This window comes from Mchenga conophoros, linkage group LG10 (assembly GCF_057382185.1).
Source record: "Mchenga conophoros isolate Kocher_MC1m ecotype Shallow Benthic linkage group LG10, M_conophoros_male_GT1.1, whole genome shotgun sequence".
NCBI classification, from domain to species: domain Eukaryota; kingdom Metazoa; phylum Chordata; class Actinopteri; order Cichliformes; family Cichlidae; genus Mchenga; species Mchenga conophoros.
This window is the reverse complement of record NC_140535.1, coordinates 17,376,809-17,399,938: the sequence shown is the minus strand read 5'-3', so window position 1 is coordinate 17,399,938 and position 23,130 is coordinate 17,376,809. Positions and strand designations below refer to the sequence as shown.

Here is a 23,130-nt window from a genome sequence, read left to right as displayed (position 1 = left end):
GATTGAAAGGCGCTCGATGAAAAATAATCACCGATCAAATCGATATACTTAAACGTGTTCCACAAACAGAAATTCCATCTAATATTTATTATGAGTCATAAATGCTGGAAGTGGCCACAATTTCAGATGATCAATCTGATGTCAACTATAAAAAATACATTAGGTAAAGCTTTAAAAGGACAGAGTGTGAGATATCCATATGCTCCTTTGCCTTCACCTTCAACAGCTGGCCCTCTTTTCCAAGGTAGGCCTGCCTTTGCGACCTTGTACCAGATATAGAAGACATATACCACAGCTCCATATTTGGGTCTTGTACTCACAGCTACAGTAGTGGCCAGCTGTTAGGACTAAAGGTTTTCCCTCGGTTATTCCCCGAAAGCCTGAAAGCACACAGCAGCCCTCCTTCGGTCATAAACACACATGCACACACACCACCCACACCTGCTGTATGTCCTGAAAACAGGCAACGCAGCAAGTGTGTTTTGTTTTAGGCTGCCCTCTGTATACTAACGATGAGTTCACTGTGAGTGTGTCATTGACTAAAGAGAGGCATTTTCTGTTTACACCTACACACTTAGGAGGAAATGGCTTCAACGCTGATGACACTATTGCTGTACCCACTACTCATACAGAGTCCCCGGTAAAAGAACTTACTCACCCTGACACACACACGATGAATACAGTTGCCGAGTGTCCAACAAAAGGAAGCAGCACGATGGAGTAATGGGAGGTTTAAGATTAAAGACAGCTGTGGCAACTAAACTATAGTACTGTTACTCTGAGCTTTACGCAACGGAATGGTAAATATATGTTCCTCTTGTACTCAAAGAGAATTTTAAAGAGAACAGAAGACACCCCTGAATTAGTCTGACCCCATTCTGAAACATGCCAGGTAAGAGTAGGAGCAGGGACTTTGTTTTAATGCGAATGAACACATCTTAAGGCAACTTAATGTCATTACTCTGTCGGCACATCCAGGCCCTTATGATGAAATTCATCATTTTTAGACAATCGCTTCTCCTCAGAGGTGCTTCTTAGTGATTTGTCAAGAAAGAAGAAGACGGCGCCCAGTCACCCTGCACAGTTGGGGTCTCCATCAGGGGGAAAAAAGACCACCAGCACAGCTGAGGAGGGCTGAAAGAGATTCTTTTATTATGCTATCAAATTAAGGCTCAGATAGGTTTGGTCCCAGGGTACTGGAAGAGTTAACAAAGCCCTGCACACAGCGAAAACCTTGTGTCACCTGCTCACATCACTCAGCTTTTCAAGTGTAACAGCTGCTTCCTTCCTCACACATAGCAATATCCTCACTCATTCACACTAACGGCTTAACTGTCCCGCATAACACAGTGAGATTACCGGACATTCTCAGAAGTCTGATGTGTTTGGATTTTTTATAACTTAGTTGTTTTTTCAAAGATCTGAGTGAGGACGTCCACTTATCGTCCTGGATCGGAGGGGATTAAAGTGAAGTGACAGATCAAGCAAAATATAATAATCCATCGAGGGACTTTTAGAAAGTGTTTTCTTTAACATATTTGACTCATTTTTCACAGATTCTGATGTTAGGATCCAACAGCTGCCTCTTCTCCAGGACATTAGCACGTAGTACATATGAAAGCCAATAACTCACAGTCCCTGTCAAAAAGCAATGAATTACTGACAGATTAGGGAGCTGATTTATGTTTTAGGTGCGAAACGTAACTTGTCTTCTGTCAGATTAACTTCAGGAGAAGCCCCCAAACATTGGTTAAAATCGATATACTCTAAGATCTGAGGCAGTATTTACAGATGTGCCTCACAGTGGTTGCTGTGGTTGGGCTCAGGTATGCATGTTGTGCAGAAGGTGCCAAGAGATCAGCAAAAGAATGATGGCATCGTTTCCAAGAATTTTCTTGATAGTCATGATAAATTATTCTTTCCCTTTGATTTCTGCTTCATTTGGATGTTACTGGAAGCAGCGTTCGAGTCCTCCACTGCCGTACGTATGCACTCATCCATTCATAACACGAGCTGTGTTCTGATCACTAGATGATGCAGAGTGTGTTCATCCTCTCGCGACGTAAACGCTTCCGCTTAGTCTGGAACTTCTCACCACACCGGATGCTGTCCACTAATACAAAAAGTCTTTAACAATAAACAAAAACAAACCGCAGCGTAGATGAAATGATGATTCTGTGAGTGCAATAAGAAAACAAGTGACTCACTCGAGCTGTCATAAGTCAAGTCGTAATGTCAGACAGCAAAACAAACAATCTGGTTTCATTTGATAAAACAGGTTTCTTAACACGTGAAAGAGAGGAAATGCAGATCCCGATTCTTTTTATATGTCTGGATTAACGGCTTTTGTAAATTTGCCTGCAGGCTGCTGCACGCAAAACTGTAGACAATGGCAAGCACGACTTCAGAAAGTTTGTCGTTTTACTTCCAAATGGTCAAGATCAGGATCGTTTCCTTCCGTTTGTGTTCATCGAAGAAATCAAACATTCAGCAGCGTTTTAAAACCACAGCAGTCTTCTATAAGGCAATGTGTTTGCCGCTATATGTTAGATTACAACATGCTCTTTGCTGTACAGAGCCCTGGACCTGATCTTGATATTGTGGAGATTCTGGCACAATCAGATGGCCACCTCAGAGACACGCCTGTCCAGACCCCCGGACTCCTGGATAGTTTTAAAAAAGTGGGTATGACTAATAGCCGAGCAGCTTGATCCACAGAACCTGACAAGCTGTTCTCCAGTGGCCTGTAAATACAGAGAGCTTGGCAGATGTGAAGGCCCGTTTCCTGCAGACATGGTTGTAGCTTTACCCGCAGCAATCAATACAATTGACCGACTTACAGATACTCCACATTCATCCGAGGCCACAACTAACATCCTTTAGCGTCACTAGAGATGAGTTTATCTTTTCGCTTGCGTAGTAGGATTGAGTAAGTTTTGCTTTTACTCAGTTGACCATCGAAAGACATGGAAGGAGTGAAGGAAGTTGTTGTTTATCCAGTGCAAAGAGGTACTTACTGTAATGATTCACTTACGTAGAACATATTAACTTACTGGAAGAAAACAGAAAAAGCTTTTTTTTCTCGGTTTCGTGTTTATTGCTTTGTGTTAATCATGTCTTCTGTAACTTATAAAGTTGTTTTACAACTCGGGAAAATTTTGGCCTTCGGTTCCAAGGAATGGCTTTCTAAACGCATCGTAAACCTTTCTCTTTGATAGACTTTGATCAATGTTTTGTATCATCACCAAGCTTTAACACTGAATGTGAATAAGGGCTATCGGTTTATTTTCCATATTTGGTCTTGTTGTCCGTTTTAGCTAAGTTCAAATAACAACCAATCAGGAGCTTTTTCATATAATCACAACAAATCTATAATTTATATATTAGCATATTTTCTGCAGGTGAATTATGTGCAACAGCAAATGTGACGGAGTAAATGTAGCCTTCTGTACTGACTTGAGGTCAGATGCAGGATGACTGGGGTGTAATTGCTCGAGTTCTTGAGCCTTTAACAATGCAACAAATTGTAAATTAAGCTTAAGCTTAGTTCTCGTTTGCTTGCTCAATTGTTTAAGTTATTAAGAGTATTTGAGATTGCCAACAGCTTTTTCCCCCTCTTTTTGACAGCAGGAATGCAAGTATTTGATTTCAAAATGAGAAGCGAAAACACGCAAAACATTTACGCACATTTATATGTGTGTGGGGTTGAGGAAGGGGTAGGGGCTGAGGGGCATTGTGCATGCGTGCGTGCATGCGTGTGTGCGTGCGTGCGTGCGCAAAATTGTTGCTGGTGGGCCTCAGCAGGACTGTTGAGGTTGGAGGAATCGTACGTTCAGCTGTGATTTCCATCAACACATTCCTGGACGCTCACACACTCTCTCAGCGGAGCTGCGCACAGCACCCCCCAAGGATGTGACCTGCAGCCTGCAGACACAAATGGCTGTCTCACAAGCGCTTATCACAACACAGCAGCCTGTAGGATAATGGGACGCCTTAATCTGAAGCCACGTGGAGCTGAGCAAACTTTGACTAGTGTTGCTCCTTCATGCTGGCCCTATGGAAAACAGCGGATGATATACAACACTGTTCGGCAGTATGCCAGCAGGTTTCACCATGCCAAACTGATTACAGGGTAGAGGTCAGACCACATGGACAACAAATGGTCCCTGGCACTGGGGGTTGGGCATAAGGCGGAAAGCATCATGCTCAAAAAGACAGCAATTGTCACCGAGACTGTTTAAAGGATACATGATATTCCAAAGCACCAGGAAGTGCACAGTTGCTCATATGCTGCACACTGTTGTGCATTTTGTCAGAAAGCCAAAGTTGGCGCAAACACAAATAATAAAACATGTGGCCTCACAAAAGTATGCAAAAACTGGTCCGCAGATTAAACTAATGTTTCAAAATTCCCAGGAAGCTAAAACGGAGCCAAAGAGAAGGAGAAAGTATTAAATGGGACTTAAGACATTGATAACGAGCAACTTAAACACTCAACTCAGCAGAACCTCCGACCATCTGTGCTGAATAACTGTACAGTAACTGGCACTTAATCGGTGTGTGTTTCTCTTCTGCTGCCCTAACAAAAAGACATGACTAAAATCCCCACACAAGTCCAATCAATCAATGTTATTGGCAAACTGCAAGGCTGGCGTGAAGCCACAATGTGCTGCATGCCTCCAAATGCATAAAGGGGTTCAGTTTGAGGGAAGGTTCTGCTCACAGCAGTTTCTACGCCATGGTCCACATCTCGACTCGAGATTACACAGGTCTTATATTTGTCTTATATTGATATGGTTTGTGATGAGTCATGACCAGCTGTTCTGTGTAATATGGGAATATATACAGACTGCTTTTTCCTTCTATGGCAAGTGGAAGCGGTTCTCCTAAGAATAATTTGAACTGAACAGAACAATAGCTTTTAACTTTGGCGACACCTCAGGGGAATGCGTCATATCCTGGCACTCCTTCTGTACCTGCTACTTTGCATATCAAGTCAAACACTGTACCAATAAAGACGGGTTGAAAAAAATGTTTTGTTAAGTGTGGTACCGTAGCGTCTTCCGATTAAAACCTTTGTGGTGATCCACAAAAGCTTTTTGAAAACGTTTGAAAAGGTCCTTTCATTTACTTTAAAACATATTAATGTATAACACACAACTGGCAAAGAATAAGGTGCGGGAGTTACTGTGAGCTGCTGAGATAAAGATGGGTTGTGGTGGCCTGTGTTCACCATGTGGTGGAGCTGAGTGCTGGTTTCCCGAAGTGTCTGTTCACCAGAACAGACAAGCAGGCAGGCAAAGCCCGGCGCACACTGTATCCAAGTGCGAGCGCTCGAATGACGCTCTCGTGCTGAGCTGCTATTTGACTTTATTATCTATGCTCTACGGATTTCACTTTCTGTCTTCTCCTTAATAAGTTCAAGAAGTGTTGGCTTGTTTGCATGCCAGATACTGTTAGAGACACACCACAGGCAAGGAGGAAAGACACCCTGAATCTAGATGTCAGGTACAGTACGGAGGTGCTCAGGACAAAAGCTGGAGAGCAGTAACTGCATTCTAAAATGGGTGTGAAACCCTCCTCTGCAACAGAGCGGACTCATGTCTTCCTCTTCATACTTTTCTCTCCCTCACTGTCTGCCTCTCTTTTCCACTGGCTGTATCTCCCTCTTGCCCTCTACCCTAATGTCTTTGTCTGCTTTCTGTCATGCATTCCCTCATTTTGCTCCCCCTCCCCACAACCCGCCCTCCTTCCTTTATCCACGCTATCTTCTTCTTTAGCTCACTCTGTCCATCTACATCTGCACCCCCTCCCCTCGCTCTCCCTCCCTGGAAGGCACACATACACAGATAATACTGCGGCTACATGCTGCTTCTGCAACATACTGCAGCAGGCGAGCATACTCCACTGCAGCCCTTTAACACAATGGCCATTTCTCTTATGACCTCACAATGAAAACAGCTCTCAGTCTAAACAGATTGCATGTTCTCTGCATCTCAATCAAAATCACACAGTACATTTTTTGGGGAGGAGGGAAATACATTTCACAGAGACTCCCTGCAACATGCAATGCATCATTTTTTTTTATCTGCATCTGCTAATATCAGCCTTTCACAAGACCAGCATGTTAATCAAAGCAACATGCCCTGCTTGCTTCCAATTCCTTTTAATACCATATGTATTTTCAGTTAAGCACTCCCACTGCCTATGGACATATCACCCCTGATTCGCCCTGTCTTGCCTTCTCCCCCGAAGCATGACAGAACGAGACGTGCTGTTGTAACACAATGGGACTTTTTTTTTTTTTATTGAACCATGAACAAACACATTCACACAAACACACACTCCCAATCACACACAAAAACAAAACACACAGAGACAGACATCTAGTGATCGTGGCACATGAAAGGACATACAGTGATGCCATTGTTGGAATATCCAGGAGTGATTTAAGGAAATGACAAAGTGTCGACAGATAACAACACAAAGAGAACACAAAGATGCTTTTACACAAAGACAAAAGAGCGACAAAACTGTGAAAAGGATGACTTGAGATTCAATGAAGAAGTATGCTTTAACCTCAGCTTTGACACATGCAGATACTATCGTGCTTAGCTTTAAGTTGGAACTGTCGGGTGTTCGGTCATGTTTTATCCATTGTGGCTACTGTACATCTCAGCCCACATGTTCATTGCTTTGTGATATCATATTACCTTTGATATTGCTGCATTACCAGCTCTTTTCGTCTGCTAAGGTCATCATATACAGTTTCATGTGCCGCCAGTCACATGTTCGCAAGCTCGATCAAACAGGTGCTACCACCAGGGGTTCCTAGGGTCTCAAGCACGATCTGACCTTTCTTATTTACTTGCCATTAAACTGACTACTGTTTATCGAATTAATTTTTCATAAATGTTAGCGCAGTATGTATTGCATCACTGACCCTTTAAATATTAAATGCACATAAGTGCAAAGGAATATATCACTGCACTGGAGAAGAGCCAAATCTCATGACAAGCAATATAGTGAGAGTCACACAATCTGTCTGTGAATCTCAAATGAAGCCTTTTATATGCAATATTAAAGATACAATATTAAGCCCCATTTAAACACAATACGGAGGACTTCTTTTCGGCGCAATTGTTTGCTGGAAATCAAACTTGCATGCTGAAACCCCTGAGAATCTCCGTGTTTCCAAACACAATGGGTCCTTTCTTTATCTGAAAAGGCTCTAATAATGAAGCTCAGCTTAAGTCTGTTAACTGTAAACAATAGCTCTAAAAGGTGGCCTTGACAAATGCAAAACAAGAAGGTGGAGGTGATTATTGTGCCCTGAGTGCGCCCAAGGACAGGGTGTGATGGATAAACTCCAATCCCCCTCCTTTTCCCCACCATTTACACCTCCATCAGCGTGGGATGAGTACAGAAATCACCTAGTTGGAAGGTCAGCAATAACAAGAACATCTCCACTGGTGTGGCACGAGGAACCTTACTTTTTAAGTCACTCATTCTTCAAAAATAGTGAATATGTGGATGTTGTAAACTAGGAAATCTCTCACTCGGAATAGCGTGAATAAAAATATGCCGTCACGCACGAGAGGTTTGATTAAACAATCACTATCTGCGCTGACTTCATTCACGTCGCATGCTCATGCCTGCACAGTATCAAAGTCTTGCGCCATTACTCAGTGGTCTACAAACAGAAAAGCCGGGTGATCTCAGTGGAGGAAGTTGGATTTCCTCAAGCACATCCAACAGTTTCTGACTCTTGCATGCCAGACAACCATATAGATCTCTGACAGTCCAGCACCAGATAACATCAAGTCCTTTCTTGAAAGGATGCAGAGCAACATAAGGTCTTTAAAACTCTTTCTTTCTTTCTTTCTTTCTTTCTTTCTTTCTTTCTTTCTTTCTTTCTTATATTTTGATATATAAATGTATTCGATTCATCTACTCAAAAAACAAGCTCCCCACAGCAGCTAAAAATTCGCTACCCATACTGTGAGGAACAAACATAAGCTCACTAACCCACTGAATGGAAGCAGCTGTTATCAAAACTCTTTCATCTGATACAATACTTTGCAAAAATCTGCAATGCACACACACCACTACCACTACTAAACAAGCCTGTTAGATTCTATCACACACACTGAAGATACTTTTTACAACTCTCATATTCTGTCAAGCTATGTTTCAGATCTAAATCTGTAGTCTGCTGCTTTTGCTGCGTGTCGGTGACGGTCAAAGACACTGTGCAGAACAGTTTTGTGGGGTTTTGCATTGCAAGCGAAGAATGGTGAATGAAAGGAGATAACACACCATACATTGCATTTAAATTCCATTCACCCCAAAGTGCAATTCTGTTTCCACTGATTAATAGGCCAAAACCACATGTGTGGACAGTTGTTCTTCATGCGTGTTACTCTTCTTGCATGCCTGTTTGTAATGGCTCCTTTGGATCTCTCAATTGGCAGGAGAACAGTTATAACAACAACAACAATGCCAGTACATCTGTGCCGCTTTGCCTGTTGCTTAGGAGTCAGTACTCACTGCTTTGGACGTTAACAGTGCCAGTGGAGTTGTCCTTTCCCAGCAGGTTCTCCACCACACATGTGTAATTCCCAGAATCCTCCAGTTTTGCTCTGCTGATCTGGACTCTGGAGTTTTTCCTGTGGGTGACAACACTCACATAGCTGAGTCAGGGGAATCAGGGCAGGGAGGAAATAGCAAGTGAAGGCAACAAGTGGAAATACTGAGGGAGGGGTGCCGGTGCATGACAGGGCATGGCACCAGCTCTTCTGTAATAAGGATTCATGATTACTTGCTCTGGAGAGTGGGATGACTGTTTTTAATAAGAAACCGTGGAACAATATGTTAGAACTAGCTGCTGTGTTGTTTTGTAGCTTTGTTTCACGTCGATATTGTTATATCGTGGCCTCCTTAAGTTTTAACCTTTGCTCAACAGTAGCCACGGTGAGTAATTACTGGACAAGGACACAGAAAACTGTCATATTTCCTTTCTTTCCTTGGGTATTTCTTATTTTCTAATGATGTTTTAAATCAATTAAAAAGAAAACATAATTACAAAAGAACCCCAGACCATCAGGTATTTTTGATGTTAATTTACAACAAGGTAATAAAGCATCCTCCCCCGCCCCTTCAGGGCGACCTGAACCCCAGAGCTAGTTTTAACTCTGAGTGTTCCACACCTTTGATCTGTTCAAAAGCTAATTTATGTGTGATCTCCAAAAATAGTCTAAAGGCTGGCAGTAACAAAACTGTGGCTACACAGCGTGCAAAAGAAAACCAGAAACAAAGAAAATTATAATTTGTAGGGTTTTCAAAAAAGATATATATATGAGGGGCACTATATCATACTCTTGTATTGCTAATAATAATAATATATTCTTTGAAGAGGGACGAAACAGAAAACAGCTACTGCAGACGTAGCTCACCCTCAGTTTTATCAGGTTTAGCTGGTTTAGCTGAGAATAAGTCAGCGACATCACCCTGTATGTTTCAGCTTTACATAAAACATTAGCCCCCGGTAGCACTCCTCCAAACCAACTTGACTAGTGCTAACTTGCACGTCTGCCACATTGAGTGCTTAGATATATGATCTATTGCTTTGAAATGCAACTTTTTATTTGAATGAGAAAGTTAAATAAAAGGAGGGATCAAACGCTAACTGAGTCATTACAGTACACTTCAATGAAGGAATTATCCTTTATAATCCCAAATACTAGAAAAGAGGAGGAAAACTGCATCAGCCCTGCCTGCTGACAGTAACGTCACCCACGGAGAACCTTTTACCGTACCGCCTATGTTGGGTTTACAGTACTCGGTTTTTGATTTGTACTCACTTGCCGCTCCTTATTTTGACTTTTTTGCTTTTCTTCAGCTCGTTGCCATCTTTGAACCATCTGTAGGTAGGGGCAGGGTTTCCTGTGGCCTCGCACCTAACTGTGAGCTTGCTTCCCTCGTCCACTATCATTGGATTTTTCATCGGTTTTAACTTTGGAGCCGCAGCTAAAAATAGAGAAAGACAAAAAAAAACAAAAAACAACAAGTCAGTGATAATATATAGACATGGACTTGATTATGGTTTGGTTTGTGTGTAATTGTGTGTTTTAGGAGGAGACAAAGAGACTGCAACAGAGGCGGTGATTGTCTCTACGGACTGAGCCAACAGCTCTCTCATGTAACCTCCAGATGTTGTCACCAGAGACATGATCAGCTTTACCTCAGACTAATAAACAGGCTGATTTTCAATCTGGCATCGCTTTTATAAAAACACCTGAAGCAATATTTAGCAAACATCCATTGGCTGATCTAGAAAATCTGTAACCGCAAACTTTAAAGCCAATCTGTACGCAAGAAAAGCCAATAACATTATGACTGCATAACAACTAGTCTGTTGTGATGATGGGAACAACAAAAACAAAAAAAGGGGATTTAATTATAGCTCTTCTGTTTGTTACAGTATTGTGCTTTGCAAGAGCACAAAACCCTTGTTTTGCCCAGAAATGTTAAACTTTGAGTGAATTTCTTGTGTGTTCATTTCTTTCTCTGTATGCTCATATCAATGATCAGTGCCTCGGCAGTATACTCTGTAAATTCTTGCAACTTTTCTTTCCCCTTTCTTTAGTCCCCAGAAGAGGAAAAGATTTTAATTGAAATATGAAAATGATCTGCATCCAAAGCACACACAAAACAGACAACACAGACACACTCACTCATTCACACAAACACTTGCCAGCTGACAGCTGCACACATGTTTAGGAGAAAACTCATCCAGGGCGGAGCAAGAGGAAAGAGGTGAACAAGGGTCAGCCAGGGCTGGCCGAGAGCCCCCTCCAAACCCTAATGCGCACACGCACGCACACACACACACACACACACAATTTCCTGCTCCATGTGTAACATTTAAAATTTCATGCATTTGCTGAGTTGAGTGGTCCCACAAATTGCAGCTATTTGTGGTGCATCAAAGGATGACAGCTGAATGAAGACAAAGCATGACAAGCAAAATGAAGTACACACAGGTAATGACTTCAATTAAACACTGAAATAGCAGTGTACCGAAATTATCCCTTGTTGTCCTCTTTTTTTTAAAGAGACTGTCCCACTTCACTGACCTGGTTAAGCGACATGTCTGCACAGAGAGAAAAACTCTAATGATGCTGCAGTTTTTATGTTCTGTGTGTGTTTAAGTGGGCAGCGGGTGACAGTGGTGGGTTTTGATGCAGCTACAGGTATATCTGTAGATTGATTATATCTACATAACAGCATTTTCACATTTTAAAATGTGGCATTCCAAACGTATACCGTTATTAAACAATAACCACAGGTTTGTGCGCTACTTTTGAAGGTATTGTTCCTTGTCAGTTCTGCAGAGGTCACTGTTGCTTATTACTGATCCTACCTCAATATACTCTATTATTCACAGGAACAGAAATGCAAGCACTTTCCGGTGCCATGTAAGCCAAGCAGATGTGACATTTAGGAACTCTGTTGCAGCCAAGCTTGTCAGTGTGTCCTACAACTGACAGTGTGTCCTCCACTCTACATCCTGACACAGACCTGTGCTCGATCTCCCGGGCCACTTGGCGCTAATTCTCCTGACAGGAGCCGGAGGTCAGTGCTCATGGTCCCAGTCATGGATCTCTCAGTAACGGACATGAAATGATTCCTCAGCTGAAGCAAAAGTATGATGTAGACAAATCATTCATTCTTGTAAATAGAATTTTGCTAAGAACACTAACGCATTATAATTATTATTTATAATTACACTATTTATATTATTACATAATTATTACTTACAATAATAATTATTATACAGTTATTACTTTATAATTAATTATTATACTTGCACTTCAAAAGGTTTTTCAGTTATCTGTTCACCTGGCAGTTAAAAAACCCCAACAACAACAACAACAACAAATACAAACGTCCCTTTTTCTTCCCCTGCACTCCTGATACAATCAGCTAAATTCAGTTTGCCTGCAGGAGGTGTACAACTTTTAAGGAGTAAAGATACGGACATTTTTTTATTTTTTTTGCACGAAAGGACAAGAATGCTGAAATACTGAAAACCGCCCCCAGGACAGAAATAGCTGCATTATACTTACATAACACAACTTGCAAGCATCTGCACAGATAGCATGCTAATGCAAAGCTAGCAAAGAGTGTATGCCGACTCCAGCCCAGCAGCCAGACCCTGAACTTGTTGCTCATATTTTGAGCATTGTAGCCTCCATTTCTACCTGTAAATGTTCCTACAGTAGAGTCACTGTGGCAACCGCATTAAGGTCTCTTTTGGCTAGCTATATCTTTACTTCATGTTCATATATAAATGCTAAAATGAAAGATCCTGTGTTGGTCCTCATTAGTATAGAGATGTGTGTTGGTCTGTGGGACTATATCCTCAGGTTTATAAGTTACCTGGTCATTATGAGACTATGCTTTTCAACTCATTTAACAGAGTAATGTGAAAGTAATCTAATAAGTAGTTTGACAAATTACTGAGTAATTGGTGAGTAATTAACTTACTGAATTTAACTGCGTTTGAGAAAAGTAACAAGCAGTGTATAATAAATTACTTTTTTGAGTAACCGTTGTTACTCACGTTTTGCCAAAAACATTTCTGATATTTAGTGAAGTAATCTTAATTGCTGAAGGTTATTGTTAGATAGCTCGAGTTAGGCCTCAGAAACCAGTTTTAAACATAAAAGAATGTAAAAACCACGATTACTCTACAATAGTGAATACTATAATTAGAAAATTGTGCTTGTGTTGCACACACTGCTTTTTTCAGGGATCAAAGAGAGAAAAATGTCAGATTTAAAATAGATCCCAACCAACAGAGATCAATGGAAAAGCTGGTATTTTTAGTTCAATAGCTGGCATTTGATACTAAAATTACTGGAGAAAAACAAGGAACTTTTATCTGTGAACAACATCCTGCTGGAAAAGACTCCTACACAGTGGAGAGTCGCAGATGTGCCACTGTAAGGTGGCACGTACTAACTTTAATGAGCTTACGGTCTCAATATGGATTTGTGCGCTGCAACTGCTTGACACATTCGGTTCAGTTCAGTTCAATTTCATCCAGTTCAGTACAGTTATATTCACATAACTCCATCTCACAACCACAGTCATCTCAGGGCACTTAACACTGTAAAGTAAAGACCTTACGGTATTATAGAGAAAACCCAAAGATCCCCTTTGAGGAAGCACTTGGTGCGACAGTGGTTTGGGACAATAAAACCTTATTTATGCAGTAAGACATAAATGTGGCTTTGCAGAGAGTCATAACGTTATATAGGCTTCACATATTGTATATTACCATTCAAAATCAACTCTGCTAGTGGGGCTGGTTTATCGACAGCCTGCAGCAAGACCATATAGTGAGTGCAAGACTCCTGATGCTCCAGATGTACTTCATTAAGCATTTATTTATTAAATCTAATATATTACACAGGACTGGAAACTCAATGGAGATAAGACTTCACAATGTAGGCTCCTGGTACTCTTCACATTGCAGAGCTAATGGAAAATTACCAAAAATGAATCAGCTGTGCTGTAACTGCATTGTTGAATACAGTAAAATAGAGTACACATGTGTCATGTTTAATAAGCAGCTTACTCAGACACTCTCAAGGACTTTTATTTCAATTTAATTAGGATATTATTCTCTACTTTTCTATTTAGTGACATACAAAGCTTACAGAATTTACATGGGTCCCAATTCTACATAAATGAAAATACTGTGCATGATTTCCCTACACACTCAACTCTGCCAGACCCAGCACATTGCCTGGGGACAGCCTTGTCAGTCATAGCGCGGAGCGGGAATGAGGCTGAAACGTATAGAATGTTTAGTGCTTTGTCTGGACACGGGCCTGTCCTTGCCAAGCAAATTAAACAAGTTTCGTCCTTGACTGGAAAACTTCCAGGAAAACAGAGCTGCACTTTTCATCAAACAATAAGCCAGATGTGTGAGAGGGAGTACTCCAGTATACCGTGCTAATGAAGACGCAAGGAATCTTTGATATACATTTAATGGTAACTTTAAACCATGTATACATTAGCACAAAGAAGGATTTAAAATCCATGTACTTTGTGATGTAGTAGCTCAGTTCTGGAACGACACATGGAAAAAAAGCACTATTCAATCAACAGTTTAATGGACATTATTGTGCAGGCTGTGCAACAAAGTAAAGCCCAACATACATTTTTTTTAGAGAGCATGTTCATTTTACCAAGTGCAATTAATGTTTTCCAACAGGATAATAAAGACTCGTTATCCTTGAAAATAAAATAATTTCTTGGGGACAAGCAGTTGTCTCATTTTCCATTACAGCAGTGGAAAAAGTTTCAGGGAGTAATGATAAACCCTCGCCTCAACAACAGCCTGATTTTCTCAATTTGAAGCACAGGGGCAGCTGCAGATATGGACTATAAAAACCCAATTTGAGAATAGAAGCCTATCCGGTGTGTCAACGGCTCATGTCTTGGGTAACAGTTGGAAACCTCAGCCCAGAGAGTTGTTCAGAAACAAAGTTACTTGATGAATTAACAATACAGTGCTCTTATTGAGTGAACGATTCTGTTTTACTTCCAGGAGCTTAGACAAGGAATCTGAGGCATGCCTTTGTGTTTTCCTTTCTAGACAAAGTATCCCTGATTACTCTGGTGTTATGTCACTTCACTGCACGTTGTCAAAAGACAAATTACATGGTGAGACAGCCAGAGAAATGGGTTTTGCATGTGGGAATGGTCTTCAAGCACCTCACACTAGTCACTGTAACTCAACATCTGTTCAAAGAGATCATTTCAACAGCCTCCCAGCACATCTAGTGCACTTTCACCAAATAATTATCTGGGACATTGTTTATATGTGACCTCTCTCTTACCAACACTGCATGTCAGATTTTAATTGTGACTACTGTTCTGAATGATGAACGTTTGACAGAAGTGATAATGACTGCAATTCAAAACTCTTTTGAGTAAATGAATCCTGGGTTTAATCACTTCTCCTTTCTAGTAATTTTCCTATGAATTCAATGCTGACACTTGAGTTAAATATAGTAGTCAGTCAGTAGTCATCAAGACTCCAAAGCAGGGCACAAAAATAGACTAAACATTGAAGATGCAATTGTGAATTCAAAAGGTCTTATCTCACCCCATCTGTATTTTGGATTATCGCACTGGTTCACTTGGGACCAAAAGAGGTTCTTCCATTTAGATTTGCTTACAAGCAGCAGAACTGGCTTCTATTTACAGTTTGTTGAACACACAAAAGGTAAACTTTTACCAGTCCATGTTTCACAATGTTTCCTCCATGCTTGCCAGTGCAGTGCTTGCAAAACCATGTTTGTTTCAGAGTCCAAGTACTATAGAATTTTGTTTGCAACATTAAAATATATGTGTATATAAAAAAACTAAAATTTCTTCTATCATGTCTATAGCACGGTCCAGGATCATCGCTTCATTATGGTTCAGGTCTTGAATGGTTAAGAGTGCCACAGCCCACCTTAAAAACCAGGATATCCCATTGGGCATCCCTAATCTAATAAGAAAAAACTGATGTATGTTGTTAAAATTTATTCAAAAAACAAACCACAGAGGCTGTCAGCCAGAAATTGCTAATGCTACCTAGTCATGCGCAAAATGTTAAAGCCAATGTGTGACCCACCTGCCACTGGGACATTTTGCATTAATGTTTTATTGATTATTGCATTAATTGTTGTTTAGTTGTTTTGTACTGCTGAGGTTTTATACATTTCAGTTACCGCTAATTAAAGAGTAGTAAAGTAGTTTATTTATCATTCTTTTGTAAGCTAACATCACAAAAGCTACAGTGGGTAGTGACGCAAGTGTGACTTGGCAAAGGTTTTACCCCAGGTGCCCTTCCTGACAGAGTCCCAAAGGCAATAGTGTTTCCTCCTGGGATCCTGGGAATCTTCCGCTTGTCATGTGTAAACCACTACACTATTAGCATATAAATTTGAAAAAAATAAATAAACAAAATTATAATTCCATGTTAGGGCCTTACCCTGTGCTTATTTAGCTGTAAGTGACATTTATGTTCAGGAAGTTTCCATTAATATAACCATAGTCGTTACTGTTATGTTCAATGCCCCAACTGTGCCACGATAAGCGCCATGCAAATGCTTTACACAAATCAGAATTTCTTGGTATTTGATTCCCAGAAGCTGCCGCCTTCTGTGTAATTTAAATATGACATGGCATAACAAATTTAAATAAGACATTTGTTTATTCTACCAAGAAGTATTTTTACATCGATATGGGAATGAATGCGAAAGGGATGCTCGCATCAACACCTCCCTACATGGCTCCACGAAGCTTTCGTCTACTTCCGGCCCTCCATTCGACGGTTTAAACCAAGCTGGGTATTTTTGGTTCTTGAGTCTCTATCTATAGCGTTACCTGAAAGGGTGAGGAATTTTGTTTTGTTTTGTTTTTTTTAAAAAGGGGGAAAAACGGTCTGGGGGGTAACTGACGAAACCCAAACAGCAATAAAATGAAAGCAAGACAGAAGAAAGAAAAGCTTCTCGTGTGTTGGTAGATCAAACAAGGGCAGCAGCTGGAAAGAGATTCCAGCAGGATGCCCATGATACTCTGTTTCTGCTAGATGTGTAATACACTTTCAAATGGCTGTAGGGATTTGACTACAGCCATTACTACAGCTGCTGGTCTCCTAACCCCAGCCACTGAGATTGGTGAACAAACATTGTAAAGACAGAGAGGGACAGAAAGATGGGATGCAGAGGTCTACTTTTATGGGAAGACAGTTCTGATATCCCACAAACTTAAACTTTATCATAAGTTATTTTTAAGGTATTTTCTTTCAGACAACTTTTCCATAAGACGTTTGCAGAATGGCAGCGAACCTAACATAAACACAGGCACAGTTATTGAGGATTTATTGTATTCTATCATCTAGAATCAATGTCGTCTTACTTATTTTCTCAATCCTTTTCCTGTTTCCAGCAGGAGCTTGTAATAGCACATTAAAATAAATATATTGAGTAAGAGCTGTAAGAAGCAAGATCACACCTGAATCAGAAGTTGAGGCTGTCTGATCTTTCACCATTAACTCCTCTGACTATTGGTTGCCATAAATTAGATTACTTGATGTAAACTCTGGAATTCTTCAATTTAAAGGTGTGGTGGGTGTTAGCACATGGCAAAAAACACTTTGCACAAAAGGAAGGAATAAGCTCTTCATTTCCATAACTAATTATTACCACGCTCACTAGGCACGCAAGCCAAAAAAAAGAAAAAGAAAAAAAAGAGCATGCCTTGTTCTGTCTTGGTATTAGAAGTAGGAGGAAGTTTGTGAAAAATAAAATACTTTTCCAGTTTTCCCCTTGCTCTGGTGTCTTACTTGCCAGCGAGGACCAACGCTTTAGCAGAAATGTCTTTGTCGGGACCTGTAGAAGTTCTGCCTTTCCCACCCTAGACCTGCCTCATTAGAAAACTTGTGCAATTTTCTCCAAAGAGTGTCAACTTACAGACACAATAAACGTAGCCCTCAAAGGCAGAGATGTGAAAGGAAGTCATCATGTAACACTGTAGCAGGAGTATTCCCTAAAATCAACACTGAAATATTTTCTAGTCCAATTGCTGAAAAAAGTAATTATAGCTGACAAGTACCTACTGTGAGATGATATGCTTAAAATAAAATGTAAAATTTTATTTTAACTTAAGGGAAGCTGAGGAACCCGGGAGAATTCTGTCTTATTTTTTTAACCCTGTAATGTCTGTGATTGATTGAGGACAGTCACACCAAGACCAGCCGTTATCCAGCAATACGTGACCATATTCCAGTGAGTGTATAGGCAGCAGATAGGTAATCTACAAGGCAGTCTTAGCGTTACATTACAAGTATGCTGCAAGTGCGCTGTAAGTTAGCAAGCTGGAATATCTGTATACTGTACTCTGTTTTGAACAAAACAAAGACAAATAAAGTAGAATAGATGACAACATACAGGTCTGATAATAAAATGGTTATTAAATGCTGGCAAAATTTCACAAGGAATCAGATCAGACTGAGGAAATTTATAGAAGCTGATTCTCTCCAAGTACAACAGAAAGGAGTGTGTTTTTCATTTTGGAGCCAAGGCTCATAAAACACGTCTGATGTTGTGCTAGTACCTTTAGTATGTATACAGTAATCGTCACCCACGTGAATGTATTCATTTGACCTACTTTGAAAGCTCAGTTTTAAAACAGGTGAACGCGTCACCTCACACAGATGAATCAAGTTTTTACCAAGAAAATGATGATTCAAAGATCAAATGATTGTGCTCTGGGGGACTCATACAAAACGGACATAAGACATGTATCAACACGTGACAGCTACAAAAAGACATTTACAGTAACATTAAATGCTTTGTGCAAAATACCACAACAGGCAAACACAGTTTGTTTCCATTCATTTTGTGACAAGCAGAAAAAATAAACTAGAAGATACACATTACATGCAGCTGTTTTCTGTGTGCACAGCAGCTGTGCGGCAAATTCTCTCTCACACACACACACACACACACACACACACAGATAATCTGCAAGTATTCCAAGTCCCCTTTCGTTTGGGGAGCTGTTTACCTGACATGTTTATAGATCATAATCACACTTGGAATGACGACTGGGAATTATTTATATGATCAGATCTGCATGTGTAATAGAACGATTATATAAAGTAAATAGGACAAAAAATAGCTACGATAGCATATTTAGGATGAAAGGAGTGCAATTTAAAGAATTAAGTGGTGTAAACACACTGTTTTGGGGTTGTTGGGGTTTTTTTGGAAATCATATGACTAGTCTTGATGGTTATCTGTTGGAAGCTGACAGAACTGAGATCAGTGGCATCAAAATGACTATAAAGATGAAGAGACCGAGCCTAAAATAGAGTATCTGATCAAACGGAAGACGACACATTGTGGCTATAGTAAAAAACAAAGTTTTGTTTTTGGATGCCACTAAAATAGGGATTGTGCTTCCCCATGACCTGAGGTCAACCTACAGTGACATGCTGCAGCTTGTAGGATCCTCTACTGAGCAAGCACGTCGCCACCTTAGTGACTCTGAAAGACAAACAGCTTCCATTTTATTCAAATTTCATAAGTGGCTTCGAGCAAAAATACGGAGACACTTTCACACTGAATGACTCACCACGGACTAAAATTCTGATGAGCACTGAAAACACGGCTAAACCCTTAAATTATTAACCCCGTTAAAGACTGTGTAATGAAACATGATTTACAGCTACACGCACTGCTTTTAAAAGTATAAAGCACTGTGATACAGCAACAGAACTGTGACCTAACACAAGCGTGTTGTAGCCAGTCACCAGTTTTCAGAGACCTTTTAATAAAACGACACTTTGGTCGTGTGAGGTGCAGGGATTAATTGAAAGCTTATTCTGTACACAAGTCCTTTCATTTGACTTCCATGCAATCCCGAAGTGCTGCCAAAACCAGATGTTTCTCTTTCAAGCTGACCACCTGAGAAGTCTTTTCCATGTGACAACCTAGCAGCAAGCTTTGACAAGCCGAGGGAATACTTACTTTCCCACACTTTTGTAATAAAGCTGCAGAACACAAACTTAATCTCACTTGTTCCCGTTCTCCAAATCTTTCTCTTTGTCACTCTCTCTCTCTGTCTGACACACACACACAAAGCGGAACACACGTTACACAGAAATCATCTGCCATTTAATTTTACCTTTAGTGGGATCACCTTCTGTCTCCTTTTGTCCTTTCTTACCCACCCTCTTTCTCCCTTTTTTATCTTTCCTCTTTCCGTTCTCTGTCATGCTGTCAGATGTTAGTAAATCCTTAGGAAAAAAACCAGGTAGTCCTTTATGGGAACGTGTGGTAAGTGGGCACCACCAGACTCTGAGCCTGTTAGAGCGTTTCTCCTCCTATATAAACTGGCTCCAATAAGAGGAGAGAGGAGGGAGAGAGAGGAGCAGGAAGGGGCAATACTGTAGAAGGAGGAGGGAAGAAAAAAGGTGGGGGAGGCAAAGAAAGCATTTCCCATTGCTTTAAGGCAATCAACTGTTGTCTTACTGGATCTATCAGATAAGTACAGCGTCTTCCAGGCCCAGAAGCCAAAGCTGAGGACAAAGTGAGAAATCGAGTGAGTACACGTGAAAATCTGAAGTCAGCCCATTCAAGCTCCATGGCTCTGTTTCTCCTGTCCCAGCAGCATCCTCTCATTTGTAATGAAGCGTGCAGAAAGTGAAGTGAGACAAGTTAAGCTGTCCACTTTGCACTGCTGACCTCAGCCACATAATTCAGGCGGAGACTTGCCCCTTACCAGGTTGATGTTTGGGGTCCCAAAACACTTCACATCTGTTAAACATTTGTTGAAAACAGATTCAGTGGATGCGTGTAAGAGAGCGGTGTGTGCGCGAGGTGCCAAAATGTCAGATCCCAATCGGCGACAGACTGCTTCTTGCAGAACTACACAGAAATCGGCTCTGCCGGTCTGCTCCCCTTCCTCTCCTCTCTCTGTCTGTTAGCACCTCTAAGTATTACAGGCAAGTTTGAGCTTGTCTCCGGGTGTCTTTCTGCCTTTCACTGCTGCTGTTAGCCCGGTGTCATCAATGTCCACACAGCAATAAGTATTAGAATGCCAGCTTTTACAGTAAAAGTAAAATTTTATTCGCACAGCGCCTTTCAAGATAAATATCACAAAGTGCGTCACCACAAAAATGCTAGAACGTCAAAATAAAATGTCTGATATTTCCTTATCTCTGAAAGTTGAATGTGCATTTCAGTTTTTCATGCCTCTGTTGCATTCTGTGTATTCAAAGAATTTAGGGATTCATAATTTAGAGGAATTTAGGAAAATGGAGAAAGTTGAAAGTCAGTAGAGGTACATGTGTGGCTCCAAAAGTGGCAGAAACTTAAATATTAAATAGGCAATCACAGTCCTGCCTGACTCTAATATAAAAAGGATATTTTTTCTCTTTATATTTGTGTGAAACAGCATTTAAAGCGAACATAACTACAACATCAGTTAATCTGTTATCTTTAGTTGACATAGCTCAAGATGTGACTATGTAAAAAAAAGAAAAAAAAAAGAAAAATGTGCCTTCGAAACAAGAGCACAATGACTCAATGAAACTCATGTTTTAAAAAAGAAATCTGTAGATGAGTCACATGTGAGACCATCTCAGTCAAGCCCTCAGAGGATTCCTGACGCCGCTTGGGAGTAGGCGGCAGCAGCAGGGATTGAAAGGGGCAGCCGAAGGGTCATGTCTTAACAGGTCAGCTCACTCAGTGGCATAAGCTGTGGGCAAGGAACCTGGAGGGGTCGATTCAAGGCCAGTGTTTGACATGCCAGTAAGGTTCAAGGTGGAGATTTTTCTAGTTCAAAAACAACTGGCTCTTTCTGCTTTCCCTCTCTTGTTCTCAGTGACATAACAAATCAGCAGTTGAAGCTGTGTACTGTTAAGGGGATGCAGTATCACAGAAAACTGCCCCTTTACCACCTTTATCCCCCCCGCTGCCCCGCAGTCTCAAAACGCACTTCCTCCGCCTCTATCCTACAAGATGAGACTTGCTCAAAGTACTGCTTGAGTGTAGGTGGGATGGGATTGCGATTCATGCATCTGTCATGTACGCGAGGATTTGTGACGTCGGAACAAAAAAAAAGAAAAGCGTGCCTTTTAGGATGACTTCATGCAGATTTGGGAGAAGATTAGTCTCTCAGGGCATCGCTCATCATGCTCTTCTAAGATCTCAAAATCTATTCAAACGGAGCCACGAGATGTAAATGACACAGGATGACATCACCTATGAGGGTGTACTGTATTTAGCTATAGGGGCATTTGTGTGATGTTGATCTTGAACAGCAACATGTACCTTTAGGTTCTGTAAACATTTCTTTTAACGCGTGCTAAAATCTGCAGCGTAGAGTGTGGATGCAAACGAATGAGCTTTACAATCGCCTGCTTGCCACAAGTGTCTCCCATTGGGACGGTTACATAAAATATGCAAGAACTGCATGAGCATGCACATGAAAGTGAGGGGAGGCGGACTTGTAGTAGACAACACACTGTGAGGAAATTAGGTTTTTAAGAACCTAAGCTCTGAACAAGGTCTAGCGTTTTGTATATGACCTTGTGGTGTACAATGGAAGTCTGAAATAAACTCACATTTTACACACCCAAACTCAAATATGGTCATGAACATGTAGATCATGAACATGTAGATCTCTTCTTTTTTCTTTTCTTTTTTTCTACACTACTCTAAAGCATCTGCTGTTTTTCAGCAGCCGTGGGCTGTCCTTGGATTAGGGTCTGTAGGTGGAGAGACACAATAGACCAGTGTGGGAGTGGCAAAACTTTAAGAAATCAAAGAAAAAAGGAGCCAACCTCTGTAACTTCATACATAGATCCTCCATAGATATATGCCCTACCCATAAATGCTTCATAGATCCCATCTCTGGTTGTCTCCTAACCCCTTCATTGCTTCTCCCAGAAAAGGGAAGATAGCTTCCCTGCATGATGGAGCTGAGCTCCAGCCTCCTAACAGCAACATACCTGCACATCATCATTCTGATACTCCTTAAAAAAGCCCTTTCATAAGCACAAGAGTTTATCTCTTTAGACATAATGGCTTTAAACAGCCATTAGGTTTTACTGTTTACATCTGTCAGCTATTTTTTTCCAGCAAAGTGTATACTCAGGACTTAAAACAAGGTAAAGTGCCTGCTTTTAACAAACATCTATATTTTTGATTGACAGAGGTGAGGCAAAGGCAAGGGGGAGAAGAAAGAGGACCAAACCTTCTACGAGAAGCAGAAGTAAAAAAGAGCTAGAATAAATAGAAAGCATGGGAAAAAAACAGCAGTAATGGAGGAAGAGAAGGGAAGACAGGGTTAAAAAAAAAAAAGCATGAAAGAGGGAATTTGTGAGTGAAACTAATGTCCCTTTCAACAGATGACAGAAAACAGCCCCACCTGCTGCATTCACCTTTTTAACAAGGCATCTGTTCCTCAGCTGACCACACGCTGAGCTGTGCTGCTGGAATAAAAAACACATTGTGCCTGAAATAAAGACATGCTGTGTGGTAGTAACCA

At 40.8% G+C, this 23,130-nt stretch overlaps 1 protein-coding gene across 4 annotated transcripts in view; it reads right to left on the bottom strand.

The window, feature by feature from the left end:
- Positions 1 to 23,130, bottom strand: part of nrg2a (neuregulin 2a) — a 79,711-nt gene that overhangs the window by 31,615 nt on the left and 24,966 nt on the right. For 3 of the 4 annotated variants that reach the window (XM_085288963.1, XM_085288964.1, XM_085288962.1), the window contains exons 2-3: positions 9,864 to 10,029; positions 8,551 to 8,669 (exon numbers count right to left, since the gene is read on the bottom strand). In XM_085288963.1, the coding sequence (XP_085145089.1) occupies positions 8,551 to 8,669; positions 9,864 to 10,029 (285 nt within the window). Of the gene's footprint in view, positions 1 to 8,550; positions 8,670 to 9,863; positions 10,030 to 19,761; positions 19,940 to 23,130 lie in introns of those variants that run through there. The other variant, XM_085288965.1, reaches the window with a different exon arrangement.